This window comes from Pteronotus mesoamericanus, unplaced genomic scaffold, assembly GCF_021234165.1.
Source record: "Pteronotus mesoamericanus isolate MK-2021 breed Mesoamerican mustached bat unplaced genomic scaffold, CSHL_Meso_final contig_130, whole genome shotgun sequence".
Classification (NCBI taxonomy): domain Eukaryota; kingdom Metazoa; phylum Chordata; class Mammalia; order Chiroptera; family Mormoopidae; genus Pteronotus; species Pteronotus mesoamericanus.
Window position 1 is genome coordinate 30,010,502 of NW_026555060.1, and position 21,718 is coordinate 30,032,219.

General features: G+C 40.8%; 1 protein-coding gene across 1 annotated transcript in view; it reads left to right on the forward strand.

Annotated features, from left to right (window-relative positions):
* Nucleotides 1–21,718, forward strand: part of SFMBT2 (Scm like with four mbt domains 2) — a 214,057-nt gene that overhangs the window by 156,951 nt on the left and 35,388 nt on the right. The window contains exons 12-15 of the mRNA XM_054593939.1: nt 11,231–11,344; nt 13,469–13,511; nt 15,309–15,379; nt 17,496–17,635. Of these exons, the coding sequence (XP_054449914.1) occupies nt 11,231–11,344; nt 13,469–13,511; nt 15,309–15,379; nt 17,496–17,635 (368 nt within the window). The remainder of the gene's footprint in view (nt 1–11,230; nt 11,345–13,468; nt 13,512–15,308; nt 15,380–17,495; nt 17,636–21,718) is intronic.

The window sequence follows — 21,718 nt, forward strand, 5'->3', positions numbered from 1 at the left end:
CATTAAAATGGTGATTTTTATTTAATATTTCACTTTTCTTGAAGTCAGATAGTTCTTTGAGTGTCTGTGAAGGAGCTGATGTTGAAAGGGGAGCAATGAATAAAATATATGAGATTAGTGTAATATTATTTTAGGTGCATATTTGGATAGACTCTCAAGCTCTCACAAGCCACTGACAGTGAGCAAGGGCAATTTATGATGATGGGGTTTTGCGTTTTGGGAAGGACATTGTCATGTTTTTCCTTACGGTAATGCTCTGCTCTAGGTAGTCTCGCTGCAGTTATGAGCATTATCCACATAATATAAATTGCCTTCGGTTTTAATACCTCTAGCATTGCAGCCACACAGTTTGTCTGTCTGCATTTTCATGGAACAAGTCACTTCACATGCATTTCAGATCATTTTCTTCTGGGACAAATAGGGTGAGGGCTTTCTGTTCACCTTCCCTGTGTGTTAACGCTCTGAGAGAGTTTACATCTTTGCGTTGCATTCTTGGTTTCTCTTACCCTCATTATTAGTAGTATGATTTTCTCATTTAGAAGAGATGTCATATGCTCCCTATTCCTGAATATGAAGTATTTTCACCTTTCAGCTGAGGCAGAAATACCTGGTATGTTATAAAAGGCATGATGACTGGCAGGCTTCATCTTTGCTAAGTTATTTAGTTCTTCTAATTGTTGCCACTACAGTAACTTTTGTAGAGAGCTTTAGAACGTGAGCACCAAAACCTGGTTCTGAAGTTGAGATCGCTGTTATGAATGAAAAAAAGGAGGGGGTTCCCAGAAAGTGTTTTTGCACTTGGAACATAGGGAGCGGAAGATGTCCTGTGGAGTTTGTTAGTCAGGGCTTTGAGTTCCAGTTTGTATAACATGAGGTATACAAACTGGAGTCTGTGTGAATCTGTGTGATGCATAGCTTTGGAGAGTAGCTTTCTAGAGTCCATCCTTCCCAATGAACTTCACATTCCACACTGAGAAGCACCGAACATTCAGGGCCCAGTTCGAATATGGTTCCTGGTTTCCACAGGCGACAGCCATCATCAGCAATGCATGGACTCTTTAAGCCAGTGTGCCTCTTGTAGAATTGCAGTGTAAGTATTTAAACACAGGATATAGCAGCAATTCAAGGACTGATATGCTCTCTCCTTTTTCCCTCTTAAGAAATTAATGCTCTTTGGAGTTGTCCAGGGCCAGTTTTTTGATGTGTCTGGTGTTTTCTTAGCTTCTTGGCTGCGGTGAGATAGACCTTGGCATGTGGTCCCCCGCTGGTTTCCTTTTCTCCACTTCCTTTAAGGTTGAAGCACCACACAGCACCTTGCAGGACACTTCCCTGACCGGGCTGGGCTCGCAGGGCCACACCCTCACCCCCTTCACTTGCAGTGAGCTGTGTCCCGTCCCCACGTTGTTAGGAGTGACGGCAGAAAGGTTCAAGCCTTTTATTTGGGCACATGGCCTTTCACGTAATCCTGTTTTACCCCTTGTCTTTTCCTCATTCTCAGCTGTCTCCTCGTGTTTCCAACTCTAAGCTGCTCTGATTCATCTTCTGAGGGTGCAAGTCCCTCGCCATCAGCCTGGGTGGAGGTGCGACCTGGCTGTGCTGACTCATCAGGGCAGTGAGACGTCTCACTGCTGCTCAGACTTTCAACCAGGGTTTTCTCAGTTCAGCCCCACCCATCCTTTGCCTCCACTCCATTGTTTTTCCAGGGTCCAGAGGCCTGATTTGGCTTGTGTCTTGCCTTCCTTGTCTTCTGTACTTTGTAGACTCTCAACTATTTGATGAATGAATAAATGAGGTAATATATTAAGTATGGTTAATGGAGTTTTGTCCCTGAGCCTCTTGTGGCAAAAAGTGATTCTATGTCAGACATGGGATGAGGGCCAAACCAGGGTGGACATGAGAGAGTATTTTAATAGAGGGCCTAGGTGGTTCCCATATAGATTCTTGGAAAGTGAAGTCTACTTTGGACCACGCGATCTTATTAGAGCTGAGGAATGCTGGCATTCCCAGCGTGGTCCGCAGTCTCAGAACTTTTTTTTTTTTTACATTTTCAGTAGGGCATTTGAGATTCCGATGAAAGCTCTGAACACTCAGAAAAATGTACTTGCATGTGTATACAATTTTAATGCAATTTCGGATGATTCATGGGCCCTCTTAAAACAGTTCTTGGATGGATCTCCGTGGAATTCATGGACCTCAGATCCAAAACCTGCAGGAGAAAGTCTCAAGATAGAGGAATAGATTTTACATCTGTGTCGTGCAACATGTAGCTTCTAGGCACAAGTTGCTATATATCATTTTAAAGTAATTAAAATTAAGTTACAATTTCAGTTCCTCAGTTGTACTCTCTGAAGTGAAGAGCTCAACAGTCACGTGAGGCTTTTTGGCTGCTATTCTGGGCAGCCCAGACACAGAACATTTCCACCCACGCAGAAAGTTCTTTTGCAGAGCACTGTTCTAGATGCTCAAATAAATCAAAAATAAGTTCCTCAGGTCTGTTGAGGCCCAGCGCTCAGATTTTCTTGGAATGTGGGGGCAGCAAAATGCAATTTACTCAACGCCAGACTGTAAGTTTCACCACTTAATAGTAAGATGAAATGAGCTTTGAGGACCCATAGAACTTATAAACTGGAGGTATAGTCTGTTCTTCCCTGGCATCAGCCAAGAAAGCACAGTAGATGTTTCAAGCAGGAAGCGACTATAGCAGGAAATGAGGTGCCTAGACAGAAATCAAGAGGCCGACAATGGACTCTATTTTAAGGCCTCTGTGGAATCCCATGGGCAGGAAGCTGCAATGCATGGCCTGCTACTGGCTCCAGCCCCTCTCACAACTACAAAGCTTGTGAGGAAACGTTGGAAATGCTCCAGCAGCCTCTAGAGACCCTTGAAGCTTATGAATAGAAGTGAACGTACCCAGTCCAGCTGCTGACACTCCATGACCTTGCTTGCCAGTGGTGATAACAGCAGGAAGGTGGTCTCTGCCTCATTCTGTCCTTCGAAGCTCACAGGAGTAGCTACCAGCAATGGAACCTATTTTGAACTCAGTACTATATCGTGTCAGAGAGCCTGGCAGTTTAATTTTTCAGGTCTCCATCCCCTGCAGGCAGAGACGAAGGTGGGACTTGGTGCTGAAAGCCAATCGGCCATGACCAGCATTCCCTTGTTCTACTGAATCTTAAGAGAAAACTTTGTTTTGTGGAAATCAAATCTACAAGATTTCAGATTACATAATGAAATGATAGAGGCTTATTCTTTTCAGCAAGTTAGCTGATAAACAAGTAAGTTTCATTTTTAACATTAAGTAACCAGACATGCCTCTTTAGCTCTGCTCATATATTGGGTGCGGCAATGGATAAACCAGAGGCAATTTCCCTAATGACTTACGCCCCTGATAGGGCAGATTTCATGCTGTCCCGTTACTAGTAATTTCCTTTCCTATCTCCATTTTCCCCTCACATTCAGTTTTCTCCTCTTGTGAAGAAGGTTAATACACATTTCCCATCTCTTGCTTTGGTTGTTTTTTGTTTTTTACTGAGGATGTTTCCTTTTTAGATAGGTTTCTCTATAATCATTTGTAATTTTCCTTCTCTAGGGTGGTTCTGTCTGGCTTCCTCTTTGCAGCGTTTGACCTGCATTGGTCTCTCCTTCATAGTCCTCCTTTCATGTTTCCCAGAATACTGGCTAGACAGGTTTCTCTTCCCCTCTGACTTCTCCTTAGATAAAGTTCTTGGTTTCACCTCTGTTCTGATTTCCTTACACATAAAGGTCGGAATTCTTTCAAGTCCTTTTCTCCCCTGGTGCCTGTAGAATCTCATCTTTCTTTGTGACTTCAAACAACAATTCTGTGCTGACAGATCCATATACCCACCAGTCACGGCAAACACATTCATACCTCCCATTCCATCTCCCTGCACAGCACATCCATGTGCCCATCAGTATCTTCCAACCAGATGTCCCTGTGCAACCCTGCATTTGCTCTTCTCCTTGAGTTTTTGGTCTGACCTAATAGCACCATCATTTCACCCAAGTTGGAAACCACAAAGTATCCAAGTTAGCTGTAGAATAGCTCTCATCGGTTTGCACTCCACAGCATCCATGACCAGGTAGTCACTTCAGTAGCCCAGTGCCCCCTCGGCATCTGTATCTCTTCTCACTGCCACACCCCCAGTTTAGGTCTTCATCCCTCACTCTTTAAGATTTCCGTAGTCTCCTAACCTCTTTCCCTACCCTCTTCGTGGCGCGCTAAGAGCTGGCTTTATAAGATACAGTCATTGCCTTCCTCCTAACAGGTGTGGAGTCTGTGTTTCTTACAGAGCCAAGATTCAGATTCTGAAACATGGCAGTCAGCAACCCCCTCCCCGTGTATGCACCTGCTTCCTGCATGTATGATCATGAGTACTTTTTGAGTTTAAAGTGCCTTTTCTTACTTGTACAACTCTATAAAATGTATATAATAATGGGTTGTACCTTGTAGGATGGTTGTGGAGATTGGCTGACAAAATTAGTGTCTATAAAGTGCTCAGAGTTGTGTTTGGCACATAACAGTCAGAACCCAGCACGTGGAGGTGGTGATGAGCAAAGAGAAAGGCCGGCGCCTCTTCAGTGCGGCTTCCCTCCGTGCATAGAGCCTGTGTTCCATCCGAATAGACCACTCACAGTGTCTGTGAGCAAGCTGACATTGTCAGTGGTGGGGAGAGTCATTGCACCGGGCTGCGCTCCTGTCCGAGCCGCTGCACAGCCTGGTATTCGTACACAAGTTCTTGTGCATCTCACTCACTCAGTGCTTCCTGAATACACATGAGGGATAAATAAAATCTGTGGTCCTGAACGAGAAAGCAATTTAGAATACAGCAGCCCCTTAACTGTTTTGTGAACTGAATTTTGAAATGGTGAGGCATTTTATACTTGGAAGCTAAAATTTAAAAATTTCTTCGTCAGTTTTTCTATATGCTCAGTTCAGTACCTTCCATACTATAATCAACAGGAGTCCTACTAAAATTCAGGTTCCTGGGGCCACCACAGACCCGAATGCCTCTGCATCCCGGCAGCAGGGCCTGGGGATCGGCATTTTAAAGTCTCCCTCCCCAGGTGATTCGCATGCACACTCTGGTTTGTAAAGGACACTAAGGGATCAGATGACCAGAGTGTGGCATCGTTCAAAGAAACGAGTGTGAGTCAGCCTGTTCTGTTTAGGAGACAAGGTGCAGAAAACTGCCCCTTAAGCCTTCCCATAATTTGTGAAAAGCTCAGGTGGTTAATAAGCATTTCTCTGGACTTGCAAAAATGAAACAAAGGAAAATGCAAATGTGAAAATAATTACATTTCTAGTCAGTGTGGATGGTTTTAACATTTTTAAAAAGAGGTTATGGCCTGCTTGAGACATTTTTGGAGAAGCTGCTTCAGCAAATGGGGATGCAGGAGCAGCAATATTTCCTGCACAATCAGAGAAGGTGGCCAAATAGCAGGAGCCATCTGTGGAGCAGGCCGTAATTACTCCCAAATTTGTTTTGTCCCAAAAGCTGATGCTCAGTTAGGTGCTTGGTGGCCAGCAACAGAACTGGCTTTGGCTGTCGTAGTAAAATGGGAGTTTGGGGGGGGCGGGAGCTTTTTGATGGATGCTTCCGGAGGCTTTGCCGCAAGAATCAAAGCAGAGTTTGGGCTTTCAAGCTGCCATTGTGGTGAATGTGAGTTCTGACTGACCATGGTCCCACTGAAGACATCTGAGCCCAACATCCTCTCCCAGCAGAGAGGGTAGCTGGCTCTGTCCCCTTCTGTGCTAGGCAGCAAATGACTGCCTCATAATGGAATTCAGCAGAAGGGATGGGGAGCCCTAAGAGGAATTAAGACATGCTAGATAGATCAGAAACAACCAACCGGAGAGGGAGGAAGGGGGGCGGGGGGGCTGGCAGGGGGGAGAAAGAGAGAGGAAAAAGGAGAGACAGAACTACCTACCTCAAATGCATTTTAAGGCTCTAGAGTTAGACTGCTTGGGTTCAAATCCTGGATCTGCAGCTTGCTGGCTCTTTGGTCTTTTTCTGTGCCTTGGTTTACTTATCTGTCAAATGAGGATGAAAATAGTCCCTAACTCTGAGTATTAAACACTTGGAAAAGTGACTGGCCTATAGTAAGTGCTGTAAGTATTTGTAATCCTGTGAGTGTGTATGTCTGACTCCACCACACATTTAATCCCATTTCTGTGGTTTTTCTTTAGGTTATCTGTTTTCTATCATATCTGGATATTGCTAACCACAGTTTAGCACCTTTGTTTATTTCTTAGGAATTTATCTCCGAAGCTGACAAAGGTAAACTGTAAAATGTTATTCCTAGGTGGGCATTTGTAAATGGAAGAAGAACGACAAGTAACCTGCAGGGTTCCCAGCACACAGTTCTTGCTTGCTCACGATAATCAAATAGCTTTCCATACTTGCAGTGCTTTACCTTTTTTAAAGCCCTCACCTGATGATATGTTTATTGATTTTAGGGAGGGAGAAAGGGGGAAAGAGAAGCGTCGATTGGTTGCCTTCCGTACACACCCTGATCAGGGATGGAACCTGCAGCTCCTTGGTATATGGGACCTCGCTCCAATCAGCTGAGCAATCCAGCCAGAGCGAGTGCTTTTCCTTTCAATCGTACCTTGAGCCCATCGCAATTTGGTGTGACCTTTGACTAATGTTAATGAGGGTATTGAACAAGGTTAACTAGTTTCCTTAAATACCTCTTGCCCTTTCTCCCTTCCCAGCTTTCAGCTGAGATGGACGGGTCATTCCAGTTCTCTTCCTGGTGTCAGTGAAAATCAATTACCTTTCTCACGGTTGGCTCTTAGCCTCTTCCCTCACATCCCTCTTACCTCCAGCCCCCCAGAAGCACGTCCTACTCCTGTGCTCACCCATGCTTGTTCTCTCCCATAATTTGCTGGGAAATAAGCAGTTGTGGAATGTTAAGAGTGTGATCAGGGTGTGTTTCTAAGATATTTCAGCGTCGCCACAAGCCATCTCTTTTTTTCCTCCTGATGTTCTGAGAAGAGCAGGTCACGCACATTTTGTTGCAGTGCCCGGAGTTACCTGCTGGATTAAACCCTGACACAGTCTCTGTAACTAGAAGGGCAAGTGAAACTTTGCAGAAGCGAATGGTATCTACTGCTCTGAGGTCACAGTCTCAGAATACAGCAAATTGCAATATTATCGTAAGGTTCCAAAGTGATTCTTACAAATTGTTATGCTTGCACATTTGCTTTCTGAACAGGGAAAGTCTCCTCTTAGCAGTGAGATAATTCATGGTTTAGCTTTATTTCTTTTTAAAGTAGCTTGTCCTTCATTAATCTGACCTCTGTGGCAAGACTGTATTCATGTTAGGAGACGACTCCTCTCTTCTCTGAATATTTTGTGTTGTGTCATTGTTATTGCGATGATAGTGAGGTTGTCATCATAAAATAAGTCATTCATTCACAAGGGTCCAAAATACATGAAAGTATCTTTGGTCAGATTCTCTGTCCCACTCCTGTCCCCCCAGCTTATAGCCACTCAGTTCTTTGCCCCACAGACATCCACTGTATTCATGTTTTGCTTTTACTTCCAGATTTAGTTCATGCACATATAAATATATGTTCTTTTCCCCTTTTTAAACAGATGGTTGCAAATTGTATATACAGAGTGTTCTGCACCACACTGAACACTGTGTATTCAACTATACATACATGTTTTTACATATAAGTGTATAAAGAGGTTTCTTATACTTTTTTTATAGCAACAGAATATTCCATCTTATGGATGTTCAATAATTTATTTAAGTTCTTCCCCATAGATATAGATTTAGGCTTGCTGATAGTTTTGAAATGAAGGTTCTGGATAAGAGTGAATAAGTAGAATCCATGTTGACTTCATGCAGCTGAAATAAAGTCAGACACTGAGCATGGTCTTATATCATTTATGAGATTTTTCTGTGAAATGATAAAAATACTGCAGTGTTCCTTAGTGGAACATCTAGCTTTGCATAGGTAGTTTTGGCAGTCCTGGGATTATCAAGAAAAAAACCTTGTATACATTTTTAATGGATTATTTTGTAAGCTAGTAGGCCTCAAATATTGGAAAATAAGGGGTTACGTTCTAAAAGACTCTTCTGAGTCCAGCCACATGTATCTACATTCATGAGGCTGATAAAAGGACATAAAAAATTGGTACTCATCATTCAGAACAGGATTGGAAGAATTTCAGGGTAAGGAAGACTTTCTTGGTTCTTGTTTCACTTGGTCCACCTTTTCATTAGTTCTTGTTTAATACATACTTTGATGGGCTAGATTTGGGTGTGGAAGGAAGGCAGGATTATAACTTTCTTGACCCTATGGTAGCTGACACATTGTAGCTCATAAATATTTGTTTAATCAAGTGGAAAGCATAATCAAAGAATTTTAAAATAATGTAAAGACAGCCATAGAAATGTATTAATGTATACATTGTTACATAATGTATATATTAAAGTATTAATATGATAATGATGTTTGAACTAGCAGAACATTCGAAGACAAAAGTCCTAATTCAGGAAGGAATATGCTGTAAAGTTCAGTGTCTGCTGCTTTCTGAAGTATTATTTTGAACTGGAAAGCCTTACTTGTTCATAAACATAAATCGGGAAACACAAATATATGTGGTAGATGAATTCGGCCTGTGAGCAAAAGTGTTGAGTAACTAAGAAACACAGGCTGCCTTTGTGAGTCCGAAGATGAGAGCAGCCCCATCCCTTATGTATGGGGAAACAGGCCAAAGACTGTCTTCATTGCAACCTCTGGAGAACTCTGAGCCCTTGCAGACAAGAAAAATCACTTACTCCCACATTGGAACCTACTTGAAAGTTTCTTTACCTTTTGCTTGTTTGGGGTGTCTTTTTATTTATTTGATGATTTCTTTGACAAATAGGCTAAATGTTGATCGTGTTGACCTTAAATGGACAGCCAGATAGATCAGCATCAAAACAGGTTTATTCAGGACAACAAAGAATTGCAGCTTGGGTTATGTGGTCTAGGCACGCCACCAAAATTCATAAATAAAGGAGAGACACAGTCTTTTATGGAATTGGGAGGGGTTGTTATACGTGAAGAGTCCGCTGGAGATAACTGATAGTTCGAAGTATGGGGACTTCTCATTGGCTGAGCTGTTACTGGGCAAGGGGGAATCTTCCTCCCTCTGAGGTAGTACAATAATACTACGTTCTGTCAGAGATTGGAGGTATGTCTCTTCCTTTTGGGGTCTCTTTCTACTGGGATCAGCAGTGCATATTGAATGACACTTGCAAGAGAGTTCTCTCTTCTAACCTCCCTTCTAAATGAGGTTTTTGTTTGTCCTGGCTTTGTAGCTCAGCTGTTTAGAGCATTGTCCAGATACACCAAGACTGTGTGTTCGTGCCCTGGTCAGGGCACTACAAGAACCAACCAATGAGTCCATAAAGAAGTGGAACAACAAATCGATGTTTCTCCCTTTTTCTTTCCCTGCCCCCTACCTTTCCTCTCTCTTGAATCAATTGAAATTTTATTTATTTTTAAAGAGAGGGGAAGGGAGGAAGGGAAACATCGATGTGTGAGAGAAACATCCGTTGCCTCTCACAGACCCCCAACTGGGGACCTGCCTGCAACCTAAGTAAGCATGTACCCTGACCAGGAATCAGACCAGTAACCTTTCACTTTGTATGATGATGCTCACCCCACTGAGCCATGCTGGGCAGGGCCAATAAAAGATGTAAATGAGGTTTCTGTTTATTAATTTTTACAACTAAGTCATATGAGACAGAAATGATTTCTGGTCATTCAGCCATGTTGAAAAATAATCCCTATAAACATGGTTGCATTTATTTAGCTTATGTATTTTTTAAATTATAGGAGAATTAAGCAAACAGTAAGTTAAGATTGATAATCACAGTAGTTGCTTTCTCTGAGAACAAATCAAAAGTTCAAGGTGACTAATGGCGATGATAATGTGTGTATCAGAATCTGCATTCAGTGCCCACTTCAGCAACAGATATATTAGAAGCTGCATTCAGCGTGTTTGGGGCACTTTATATGCATCATTATATTGGTTTAACACAAAATTGGGAGTCTACATTTATCAAATAACAGCATTTTCACAGAATCTACTTTAGGATGAGAACTAGGAGGTTGGGAGCCAATATAGCTGTAACTAACATCCAAGTTAACATAGTTAGGACCATGGTGTATTTGCTAACATTTAGCTGTATGAAGTTACATGTTTTGAGGCGATATTATTAAAAATTCATCAGGTGTGTGATGATCTGGATGTGGAAAGGTTCTACTGTGTGATTTTCATCTTGGTTGTCAGGGAAGAAACCAAAGCAAAGCAAGATTAAGTGGGCAGAGCCAGTTAGTCACTCTCTGTAAGCAGAACCCTTATCTTTTGATTCTTGGTTCAAGAGCATATCTTCTCTCAAAGTGTGTCCTTAAAGAACTATTGATTCGGGGTAGAATAGTTTCTTGTTTTCACTAGTTTTCTGAGTTCCAAATTCATTCTCTTAGTATGAAGGGCTCCTTAAAACTTCAGCTAATATTATACCCAGATCTTTTTCAGGGTCTCAGCTGTGATGCTGATTTATCACAGAGCATTATGATGATTATGAAACAGGAGGTAGACAAATCCCTGCTAAAAGGGCAGTACTACATCAGTGACTTTTGTGTGATGTAGCAAAAGTCTGTAGGCCACAAACTGAGTTCAAAAGAAGTAACTCCAATCCAACTTATAAGAGAACGTGTTCCCTAGAGATATTGTGTCTTCCGTGTCCACTGCTTATAATTAGTGTTAGAGTCTTACTGTTTCTTTTTAACAGTCATGTTTAACTTTCATTAAAGGTTGATCTTTGCTTGGTGTTGGATGAACAATGTCTTGGTGGCTTAAATGTGTGCCCTTGCACCTCCCCCACCCGCCCCCCCAGCTTAGCCACATTTCTTTAATTTCAAAGCCATAAAGGAAGAGACTTGTTCTTAGGTTACTTCCTTCTTCCATTTTCCGTGGGAAGTATCTCTCTTTTTAAAACCTCCACTTTATTTGAATCCCTTGTACTCTTGCTGTTTTGTATTTCATGTATTTGTATCTGTCCTAAGGCTTTTGTTGGTTTTATGTTTAATATCCAGGAGAATGTTTTCCTCAATCTCAGGGATGCCTGGTATTTTCCTATTTTCTTCAGTGCCTTTTTGGTTAAACCTATTTGTACTTGTCATCTTGGCTTTTCAATGCAGGTCTGCAGTCTCCTGCTCCAGAGTTTATTGTTGATGTTGAGTCCATGGATATCTTCCCAGTGGGCTGGTGTGAAGCGAATTCTTACCCTCTGACCACACCACACAAAACAGTCTGTAAGTATCACCTAGTTTGGAGCCAGGAAGGGTAACCTCTGGGGTTGGGTGAAAAAATAGGCAGTTTTATAAAGATACTATATCCAAGCTGTAAAATGGAAAAGGTTTTAGATTTCCTGCAGAGCACTAGTTTTTTTAATCTCATCTATCCTTTAAGTGTCTTCGTGAGATGAATATTTCACAGGTTAACAAACTAAGTAACAATGGTGTGACAATTGAACGTCATACAGAGGCAAAGATAATATCTGGAATTTTTACTGTTTTGTATATAATTCATTACTTTGATTTAAAACTTAAACTAAATTCTATGTTTTTGTATTATCTCATGAGAGAAAGGACTAGTTTTCCTCATGAGGTTTACTCCAAAAGAGTCATAATTGGTGGCATAGATATTAACAGTCACTCACTCTTCATACTAACTAGTGAGATTTCAACTGCACTTTGAAAAGGGAGATTACATCACATCCTTCGATAACAAAAATACCAACTTAAAACAATATTAGTGGGAAGAAAAATATTAGAGGTTAAACAAACCAATATCCCACGCACTTAAATATATACAATAGTGTGCTTTAACATACATTTTATAGGTCATTATCTTGAAAGGGTACCATTTAAAAATCTTCAAACATAATAAATCTTGGCATTAATTATTCCACCATAGGTGTATCAAAAATATTATTAAAGTTTTGGGTCTTTAAATACAAGGGGCTTTAATTTTTTATGAAATAGATTATTTTCTCATATATTTTTAAATTTTTTTTATCATCACCCGAGAACATTTTCTGATTGCTTGGAGAGAGAGAAAGAGAAAGAACGAAGGAGAGACAGAGAGAGACATCAATGTGAGAAAAACATTGATTGGTTGCCCTCTCATATGTCCTTGGCCAGGGATTGAATTCACAACCTGCGTATATGCTCTGACTGGGAATTGAACTCAGGACATTTCAGTCTACAGGATGATGCTCCAACCAACTGAGCCACACTCGCGAGGGCTATTTTTCTTGTAATTTATATGCTAGCTTTACTTCTTTCTAGCAGTATACTGGAGTGTATACTAAATGTACTATTTAGTACCCTTACGTAGAATCTCAGAACATTGCTATGAAGAAAGTTCCATCTTATGGTTAACCTTTCATTTCCTGATGTCAGCATATCCAGTATTCAGCAAGAGTGAAGTGGGACATTGTGTGAAATAAAGAAGGTAGCTCTGATTGTGGACAAAGGTGGATTTTAAGGGATTCTTCTCTCACAAGTATCATACTGCTCAATGAGTCTGATCCAGTGAAAATATTATCTTCCCCTCACTTTAAAATATTTTTAAAATCATGATCTCAGGATAATTATTTGAATCTCAAGGCATTCTTTTTTTTTTTTTTCTCTCTAAGTCTAAACCCACCAAACTCTTGACAGCTTTAGAAATTTTGTTGGTATTAATTTATGCTTATGTTGGAAGATTCAGGAATATCTGTGCCAAAATTAATAGATGCCAAAAGCTCTGGTCTGTCTTTGTTAAAGGTGGTTCTAATCGGTTATAAATATGAACTGGAAATGTTCTTTTCCAGAAAATTATCATCGACTGCTTTATGTTAATATTTGACAGATGTATTTGCTAGGCACCAATCCTCCTTTCAATAATAAAACATTTTAGTTTAAAAACATGCTTCTAATCCTAATTTGGGAATAGCTGTTATGGTAATGTTATTTGACTTATCACACTTTCTTTGGTAAAAATGTCATCTGGATAATTTTGCTTGCAACAATTTATCTTATCAGGTGTGTTCATGTGAGGTATGATATGTGTGCTATTTTTCTTTTGTATTACAATCACATTTTAAAATGAAGTAGACAGTGTGTAGTGATAAGATTAAACACTTAATTCTATTTAGACCTCATTTCTGATAAATCCAAGTCTATTTTATGATAGAAAAAATTAAGATAAAATTGTGGCATGAATGAAATAACTTTCCATATTTAAATTGTTACTTAAAACTGACAGTTTTACACCAAGCCATTTTTAAAAATGCTTTTGCCCAACTAGCTAGTCACATTGATTTTCTTTTTTCTCCCTTCCTTCCTTCCTTCCTTCCTTCCTTCTTTTTTTTTTTTTTGCCTGTTTTACAGCACAAAAGAAGAGAAAGATTGCAGTTGTGCAACCAGAAAAACAGTAAGTTTTTCTTTTCCTTTTTTGTTGTTGTTCAGTTTTCAAAAGCTATGTAATAACCTATGTCTTTATAGAGGATGGGAAGCATGGCTGTTGTTAGAAAGTTACCACATAGCACAGTACTGAAGATGATAGTAAAATATACCTACTCTGATTTATTGTGCACGTATTTGGTGCAAGACACACAGGGCCTTCTCCTAAAGGGACTCCTATTCCAGATTGTAACTTCTCACTTTGATCCCAGGTCCGTGTGCCCGAAGCACATCCCAGCCTCACACAGTCCCAGTAGTGGCTCTCTGTGATAGCAGTTCTGCCCGAGAGGCTGGGCTGCCCCGCCCAGCGTGCTCCCCACCGCTGGTCCTGGCCAGGCCTGGTGTGCGGAGACTTCCAGCTGCGCGACCTTCGGCAAGCTGGTTTAGTTTTTTACCATCTCAGTGCCCTCATTTGTAAAATACCTATTTCTTGGGGTTTTTAGGAAAGCTAAATTAGATTCATGTGTAAAATGTGTAGGCCCTACCTTGTTGAATAAATATAGATTATCCCACGTTTCAATTGTATTGTAATTTTATGAGGAAGGAGGGTGTTTAGGCTGCATGAGTAGATGCCAGCAGTATGTTTTTGGAAACTTGTAACTGTGGGTAGTATTTTTATATATTGGAAAGTATCTGAAATATACCAAAATGCATGTCCCTTGCCAAGCCTTTCTGTTTTCTTAATATACTGATGGAAATGAAATTAAAAACAGCATTTTTTCATGTAACCAAATTTAAATAAAATGAAATCGAATAATAACTGCATTGCTATTGGAATGTGAATAACAGTTTTGTGGGTATTTCTTGCACATTCATTTCTAAACAGTGTATCCAGTTAACAATCTGATTCCAAGTTCATCTGGATAACATTGGAATAAAGAATAAATAGTAAAGTAATTTCAGCATTGAATCCGAATTTGAATCCATAACTCCTAAATTTGTAGCCTGTGGATCAGTCATCTAGACCACTTGTCAAACACAGATTGCCAAGCTCCGGTCTCCAAAACGTCTGAGTCAGCGTGTCTGGAGTGGAGCCTGAGCGTCTGCTTGTCTAACACGTTCCCCAGATTTGAGAGCCAGTGTTGTAGATGACCCAACTAATAGCTCTCGTAGTGGTTTACTATGACTTTATGTGGCTTTTCAACTCTGATTTCTGCCCAACCAACTGGGAGAGCCTTGTGAAACCCATTCTACCTTTTTTTCCCCCTGAGGCTCCTTTTTAAATATTTATTTAGCAACTATTTACTGAACTATAATGTAGACTTTTGTCCTAGAATACTCCTACTTCACATTTTAAGAATCATCAGTTCATAGGTTTTTTTCAAAGGCCTTGTTTTCAGAGTGACCATGATCTATGGAAACGTGGTCTTCGGAAATCAAAGGTCACCAGAAAGTGGTTTTCATTTAGACATTAAAGAGAAATCTGACTATAATTAAAGTCAATATAAATTGATGTTTCTTCATGTCTAAAATATAATTAAAGATATTATTATAATTCTATAACAAGAGACCAGTCCATGACCTACAAGGACCTTATTGATTAGTGATGGCCGCTCGAGGGTCAGGTATCTTAGTGTTATTGCAAGAATTGAGAACAACCTCTTTAAATGATCTTTTTATGTGTTCTTACTGATGTTGCTCCTAGATGCATACATCCTATCTTACTAGACTGTTGGCTTAAATTTCTCTAATAGTCATTTTACATTATAAAAAGACTTTGTAATGTAATGGTTTCTTCTAAAAAGAGTTTTATTTTCTTTATCAATAGATTGCCATCCACAGTGCCTGTTGAGAAAATACCTCATGACCTTTGTTTATTCCCTTCCCTGGAAACCACAGGTAAATGAGCCTATGTAGGGCTCTCTGTCTCTTCCCAGTTTGTTGCTCTGAGTGGAGATATGCACATAATTTTAGGTCAATATGAGACTATCTCAGCTTTGAGTTTGTTCTCTTTTACTCTGTTACTACTTATGAATGGATACCTACACTTTAAAAAAAAGGGGTTTTCGAAGCTAAATTCTGCCTCTTCTTTTCTGCTTCTTAGTCAGTAGCTCTAGACAGTTCTCTTGGTCTGCAGGAAAAGGGTCCATGTACTACTAAGAAATTCTAAGCCCAATTTAAGTCTGTGTATTGTGGAAAAAAGAAGTTGAAAATAATCATTATTAGGCATTCCTTTTTTGATATTTTATGCCAGTTCCACTTGCATTTTTATAATAGTGGTTAATACTTAAGTCCCTGTGGGCTTTAGAATTGTTCCTTAAGACCTTCTGTGTTTGAATAACTGGTTGTGAATAATATGTTTTTTAATATATAAAGTCCTGCATCTTGCAGTAATCTTTTAAAACACAAAAGGGAATTACCCTTTGACCACAAATCTGATTATAGACAAGTTGGTACATTAACCAATATATTTGATTAAGAATTCTATTTTCTTGTCAAAATGAAACCTGCTCTGAATTCTGGGGTTAAAACCTATATGCTATGGAAAAAAAATCTATTGTTTGAAGTTATCATCGTTGCAAAGACAGCAGTTCTATGAGTAGGCCTACTAAAATTGCTTTTTCTAAGGGTCTGGGCAGAGTAATCCTACCAAAAATTTCCATGTAAATGCATTCGTGGACTTAATTTTTTCCCTCGTTATATAGAATTCAGACTTCAAAATGGTTTTAAAAGAGCCATGTCTGCTACTCTTTCAGAGTCCATAATTATTTTACCGCTTTTGTCTTATATCCAAAAAATCGCATTTCTCCCCTTTTTACCTGCTGGTTTTTAATTGAAGTTCTATGAGAACAAAACTTCTTGGACTGTAAACTTGCCATCTTAATTGTAACAGTTTTTATAAAGAAAGACCACAGTGAGTATAACGTAGCTTGGCGCAGCAGTGGGAGAGCATGCATCTCTCAGTTGGAAGGGAAGCCTCATTCTGTGTTTGTAGGCACTGAGGAGCCTCAGAGCGGTATCTTATCATTTAGTTATTCTCCTTTTTTCCCATGGCAGCTCTAGAAACAGCTAGACCAACAACTTGCCCTGTTCACTTTCTAAGTTGAAAGAATAATGAGAGAAATGCAAATTTAAGCCAGTGTTAGGAACATTTCACATCCATCAGACTGGCAAAATGAAGAAGCCCGATACCTAGTGTTGGCCTTGACGTGGGAGACCAGGAACTCTTATGCAGTGCTTACATGGGTATCAATTTGTGTAGTCATTGGGAAAACAATTTGGCCATATCTAGTAAAACTAAAGATATGCAGGCCCAATGGCTACATATCTTTACTCCTTCTGGTATACTCAGGAGACCCATAAGCAGAAGTAGATCTTTACAGTTCTGTTCATTAAAACACTCTTGGTAACATTGGGAAAATAGAAGCAACTTAATGTCCATCAAGAGGAGAATGGAAACCTTCACTATAATATATTCCTACAATGAAATAATACACAGAAGTGAAAAATGAATGAATGTTTGGAATAATCATTTACCAACTTGGATGGATCACAGAAACTTCATATTGAACAAACAGAATGTTGCTGAAAACCATTTATGGAATATTCAAATTTTATATATTGCTTGCCGTTACACACATACATGTATCTGTGTGTGGTAGAATTTACAGAATGATGAATACCAGTGCTTAGTAGTGGTTGCCTCTGGGAGGGGTTTCTCAGGTTGAACACATGGGAACTTAGCTGTGTGTATTTTTCCCCCCTTTGGCCTCATCCTAATACCTTAGTTATCATTGCCTTATTTTTTGCATTTTTTGTGTCTTACATATTGCACAATAAACAAATTTTATTGTATGTGGTAGAAAAATAATCAGAATTTCTAAGATATTATCGTGTCTATAAAATGTTCTGATGTTAAGACACCATGTGCCTCTTTGAAGTTTTGCCAACTAAGTGGATGAAGCAAGCATGTTGTTGGTTCCTAAAGCATCAGCTGTGTTGCTCTTCCCCACAGGTACTGTCAACGGGAAATACTGCTGTCCTCAGCTTTTCATCAATCACAGGTGTTTCTCAGGCCCTTACCTAAACAAGGGGAGAATCGCAGAGCTACCTCAGTCCGTGGGACCAGGCAAATGCGTGCTGGTTCTTAAAGAGGTAAGCTGCAGTCAGGATGTCATTTGGCTTATTCTCACAGGGTATAAGCCTCATTCCCACAATTTCTGAAGGAGAAAATAGAAATGTGAATCAATTCAGGTGACATTTACCAAGCACCCCCTGTCTCTCAATCCTGTGGGCTGGAAGATGGTCATATGAAGATGGAAAATGATGTTTGTGCCCATGAAAGGCCCCCGGTCAAGTGGGAGGGATGTACATACAATCCTCTGAGCCAGGGGAAACGTTGCAGTAGATTTGAACAAAGAGCCTCAGGAAGAAAGACGAAGGATCAGTAGTGTGTGGAGTGAAGGTTTAGAGCTGGCGAGTGAAGGTTTCCCTGAAGAGGTAAGGAAGTGGGAGCAGTATGAATGAAGCACAGTGCCTGCCTGTAGGTGGTGCGTGAAGAGTACTCCCATGGTCCCCTGGCACTGGGTGAAGTTTGTGTTCTGGCGGCATCGAGGCGAAGCCTAGCCTGCTCATCACTGTGATGGTATCATTCCCCATTTCTCTCCCCGCCTTTGGGAAACAACCTCCAGACAGAGATGAATCCTAATCATGCTGATGGGGGATTTCCTCTGTTCCATTTTTATAGTTTAGCCCCGGATGGTGTTTGGAGACAGGTAAGAATTTTGGAACCATTTCCAAGCTGCTCTTGAACTCTCTGTTTTTTTCACACACATCAGTACTTTTTCTCAAGAAAAAGGATACCACATGCTATCTTCTCTGTTGCTCCTGGACTACGATGAATGTATTTGAATTCCTTGGGCATGACAATTCCTTTATCCATTAAACAGTGGTTTGTCAGGCAACTTTGAGGAGCCAGGCACTGCATGCCGCAGTAGGTCAGAAAGTCCTCTGTCCCCTGCTTGTCTGGGTTTCATGTTCCTGTTGGACAGATGACAAGATTCTGAGCTTGATGTACATTAGGGTGAACACACAGTAGAGACAGGAGCAAAGTGCTGTGGGAGCACAGGGGAGGAAGTGACAAATATATCACAAGTGACACTTGTTCTGGCTTAGACAGAGTAAGTATAGAGCCTTGAACCACAGCATGGATAGGACCACACAGGTGGAAGTTCAAGGTGGTATCTGGGAAGCAGGTGGTCATGTATGGCTGGAGAATAGGATAGGTCCTTAGGCTGGGGACACTTCATAGGTATAAAAGAGTGTTATATTTAGAAAAGGAAAAAATCCCATCTTTCAGGGGTACCTCTGAAAGGATGCAGTGATATGGGTAAATGGTAGGGCCACCGGTTAACTCCAACTCTATAAATGGGCACTGATGTAGATCCCTACAGAGGCTAGACTTGATCAAAGAACTCAAACTAGGATTACCTTTAAGAATTTCTGTCACAATATAAATTAAAACCCCTAGACCGAGAACTGATTCTTGGGTCTTCCAGTGCTTTCAGGCTGAGGGCATTTTTGCTACAACAATGTTGTCTGCCTGAATTTGGGCTTGTTTTGTTGTAAGTGATCAGAACACGGAAGCTGATAAAAAACGGAGAACCGACAGATTCTTTGAAACTGCCTGCAAGACCCTTTTACGTTGCACATCCCAGTCACCTGCTGGCTCTTAACAAACAAGATGACCTTAGGTTCCAGCTCTCTTTAAAGTTGGTATTTTACTACATCATTTTTTTAGTCAAAAGTAGTTATCCCTGATCAATTCTCCGATAGGTGTAAGCAGGCAGATTTAAAAGCCAGGTCAGAGCAGTTTTCTGATGACAAAACTAGTTTTTTGCTGATGTTCAGAAAATGCATGAGGCAGGAAGGAGGGGCGGGGGGAAAGAAAGCAAGCACTTCAGTTCTGGGAGAGCAAGAAAAATGTAAGTTCCGCCAAGCCAATATTTATGCTAATGCTCTCCCTTCAGCACCAGAACCTCTGTATGGTTTCAAATTTCATTTTGCTTCAAGAGAATGAGGTAATTGGAGCAAAGACAGAGTGTGTTTGCAGTTACAGGTTTTTATGTCTTTGGAAAATGTAAACTCCGTCCAGTCTGCTAGAAATAGATAACGTCTGTGTGTTCGGATGCAGAACCGGCCTGTGGAGAGCTTAGTGCAGGTTGAGAAGAGGGATCCTGAACCCCGAGAGGGCAGTGGTGTTCCAGAGAGCAGTTTCTGGCAAAAGTGATTTTTAATTTTTTTGGCAAAAGTGATTATTAATGTGTGTCCTTATTCACCTGGTCAATGAGCATGCTGAGTGTTCGACTTGAGTGAGGTTTTGAGGGTCTAAGAACTGTGACTGGCCTCGGTCCCAGCAAGGCTGCAGCCGGGGGAGGAAGGTGGCCTCTGAGGAGCCGGAGCCAGAGCCAGTAGATGGCCCATTCAAGTTCAGTCACCTCATGCAAGGAAACTCAGAGCAAGCAGGGCTGGGGGTGGGGTGGGGTGGGGCACGGCTTGTGAGCCTGTTGATGCTCCCTTGGTGTCTGGGGCATTTTTATGGGACTTGGGGCCCCTGTTGCATGGAGGGTAGGACCTGTGAGTACAGGCAGTAAGTGGTGGTGGTTATTATAACTCAAATCCGTATGCGCAGTATGATCATTGTCAACCAGGACTGTCCTTCTCTATCTGAAACGCTTCCACCTGCATGCCTCCCCCAGTAATACCAAGCTCTCCCAAATATATACACAGACCACGTATCTCCATGGACCCTTGACAGGCTTGTGAGGTTTTGGTATCACAACCCTGCCACACCTCAGACTGTTAGCGTCATTCTTTTTGGCCATTCACAAAGGTGTCGGGAAAGTCCTACTTTATGCTTTATATGCAGTCTCCTTAATCGCCAGATCTGTGATACTTACTTTATATACAGTGAAATAAGGCAGGTGTTGTGTGCTTATGTCCATGTGTGAAAGAGATGTTAAATGAGCGAGCCAGCCTGAGTACAATAGAAAAAGAGCGGAACATCTAATATATCGATATTGTGTTCTGCCATGAAAAGTCCATCTTCTGTTAGACTCACGATCAAATGGGAGAACTCCAACCAAATCCTGCTGGCAGAAGCGACTCTTGAAAACACCAGCTCAGGGAGAATGGTAGAGTCTCTGCTTTTATGGAGACTCTGAAGGCCATGGGCGTTAAGGCGGCATACCAGGGTAACGTCCCTGGTGGATTCGCGATTAGGGGAGCATCCATGATTTTTCTTAAGTGTTATGTGGTTTAAGTTATTTGCCAATATGTAACCTCTGTTTTTAGCAAAAAAAGAGAAACCTGCTATTTCTAGGGGTTGGGGAGAATCTCTAGGAGTCCCTGTTCACATGTCGCTGATCACCTTTTGGTGTGTGAAGCTGGTAGTTGCTGTGGAATGTGGTGGTTCAGCAGCAGAAATGCCCTGTGTTGTACCTGCTGCTTTTTGACATGATGGGTTGGTCGTTTAATGGATGACCTTTTTCAGAGGGAAAATAGACAGTTACATACTTTCTATGAAAACGTAAAACGATGGCACCTGATATTCTCCTCCCTGTTTTCTTCCTTCTGATGCCTAAAGGAAGCTTTCAGAGAAAGCAACATGAATCTGGAACACTCAGGAAGCTTTCTGAAGTGCTAAGCTTCTGTGCCTCATTCTTTCCCCGCACAGAACTCTCTGCCTCACTTAGCTGAGAGTGCCCGAGATGCTGATTTTGAGACCTGTGAGCTCAAGCTAACTTCGGGATCAGCCTGTCTATTCCTGGAGAGAGAGAGAGAGAGAGAAACACTATATATTATATTCTATATATTATATAATTATATTCTATATACTATACTATCCTATATATTATACATAGAATGTAATAATCTTTTATATTCCATATAATAGAATAGAGCAATGAGATAAACTAAAGAATTGGAAGTTCTGCTTGCCAAGGCAGAAATGTTGTTACTGACAGGCAAAATACAGATACTCCTGCGTGCACCCACACAGTCCCACCTCACCCCGCCCACCTACCTATCTATCCTTCCATCTTTCTATCATCTGTCCACCCATATCTATCCATCATCTTTCTATCTTTCATTCTATCATGTATCCATCCATTCATCATCTATGTGTCCTTTATCCTATCTATATGTCATACCTAAAAGAGTCACTTTGGTACTCTTCAT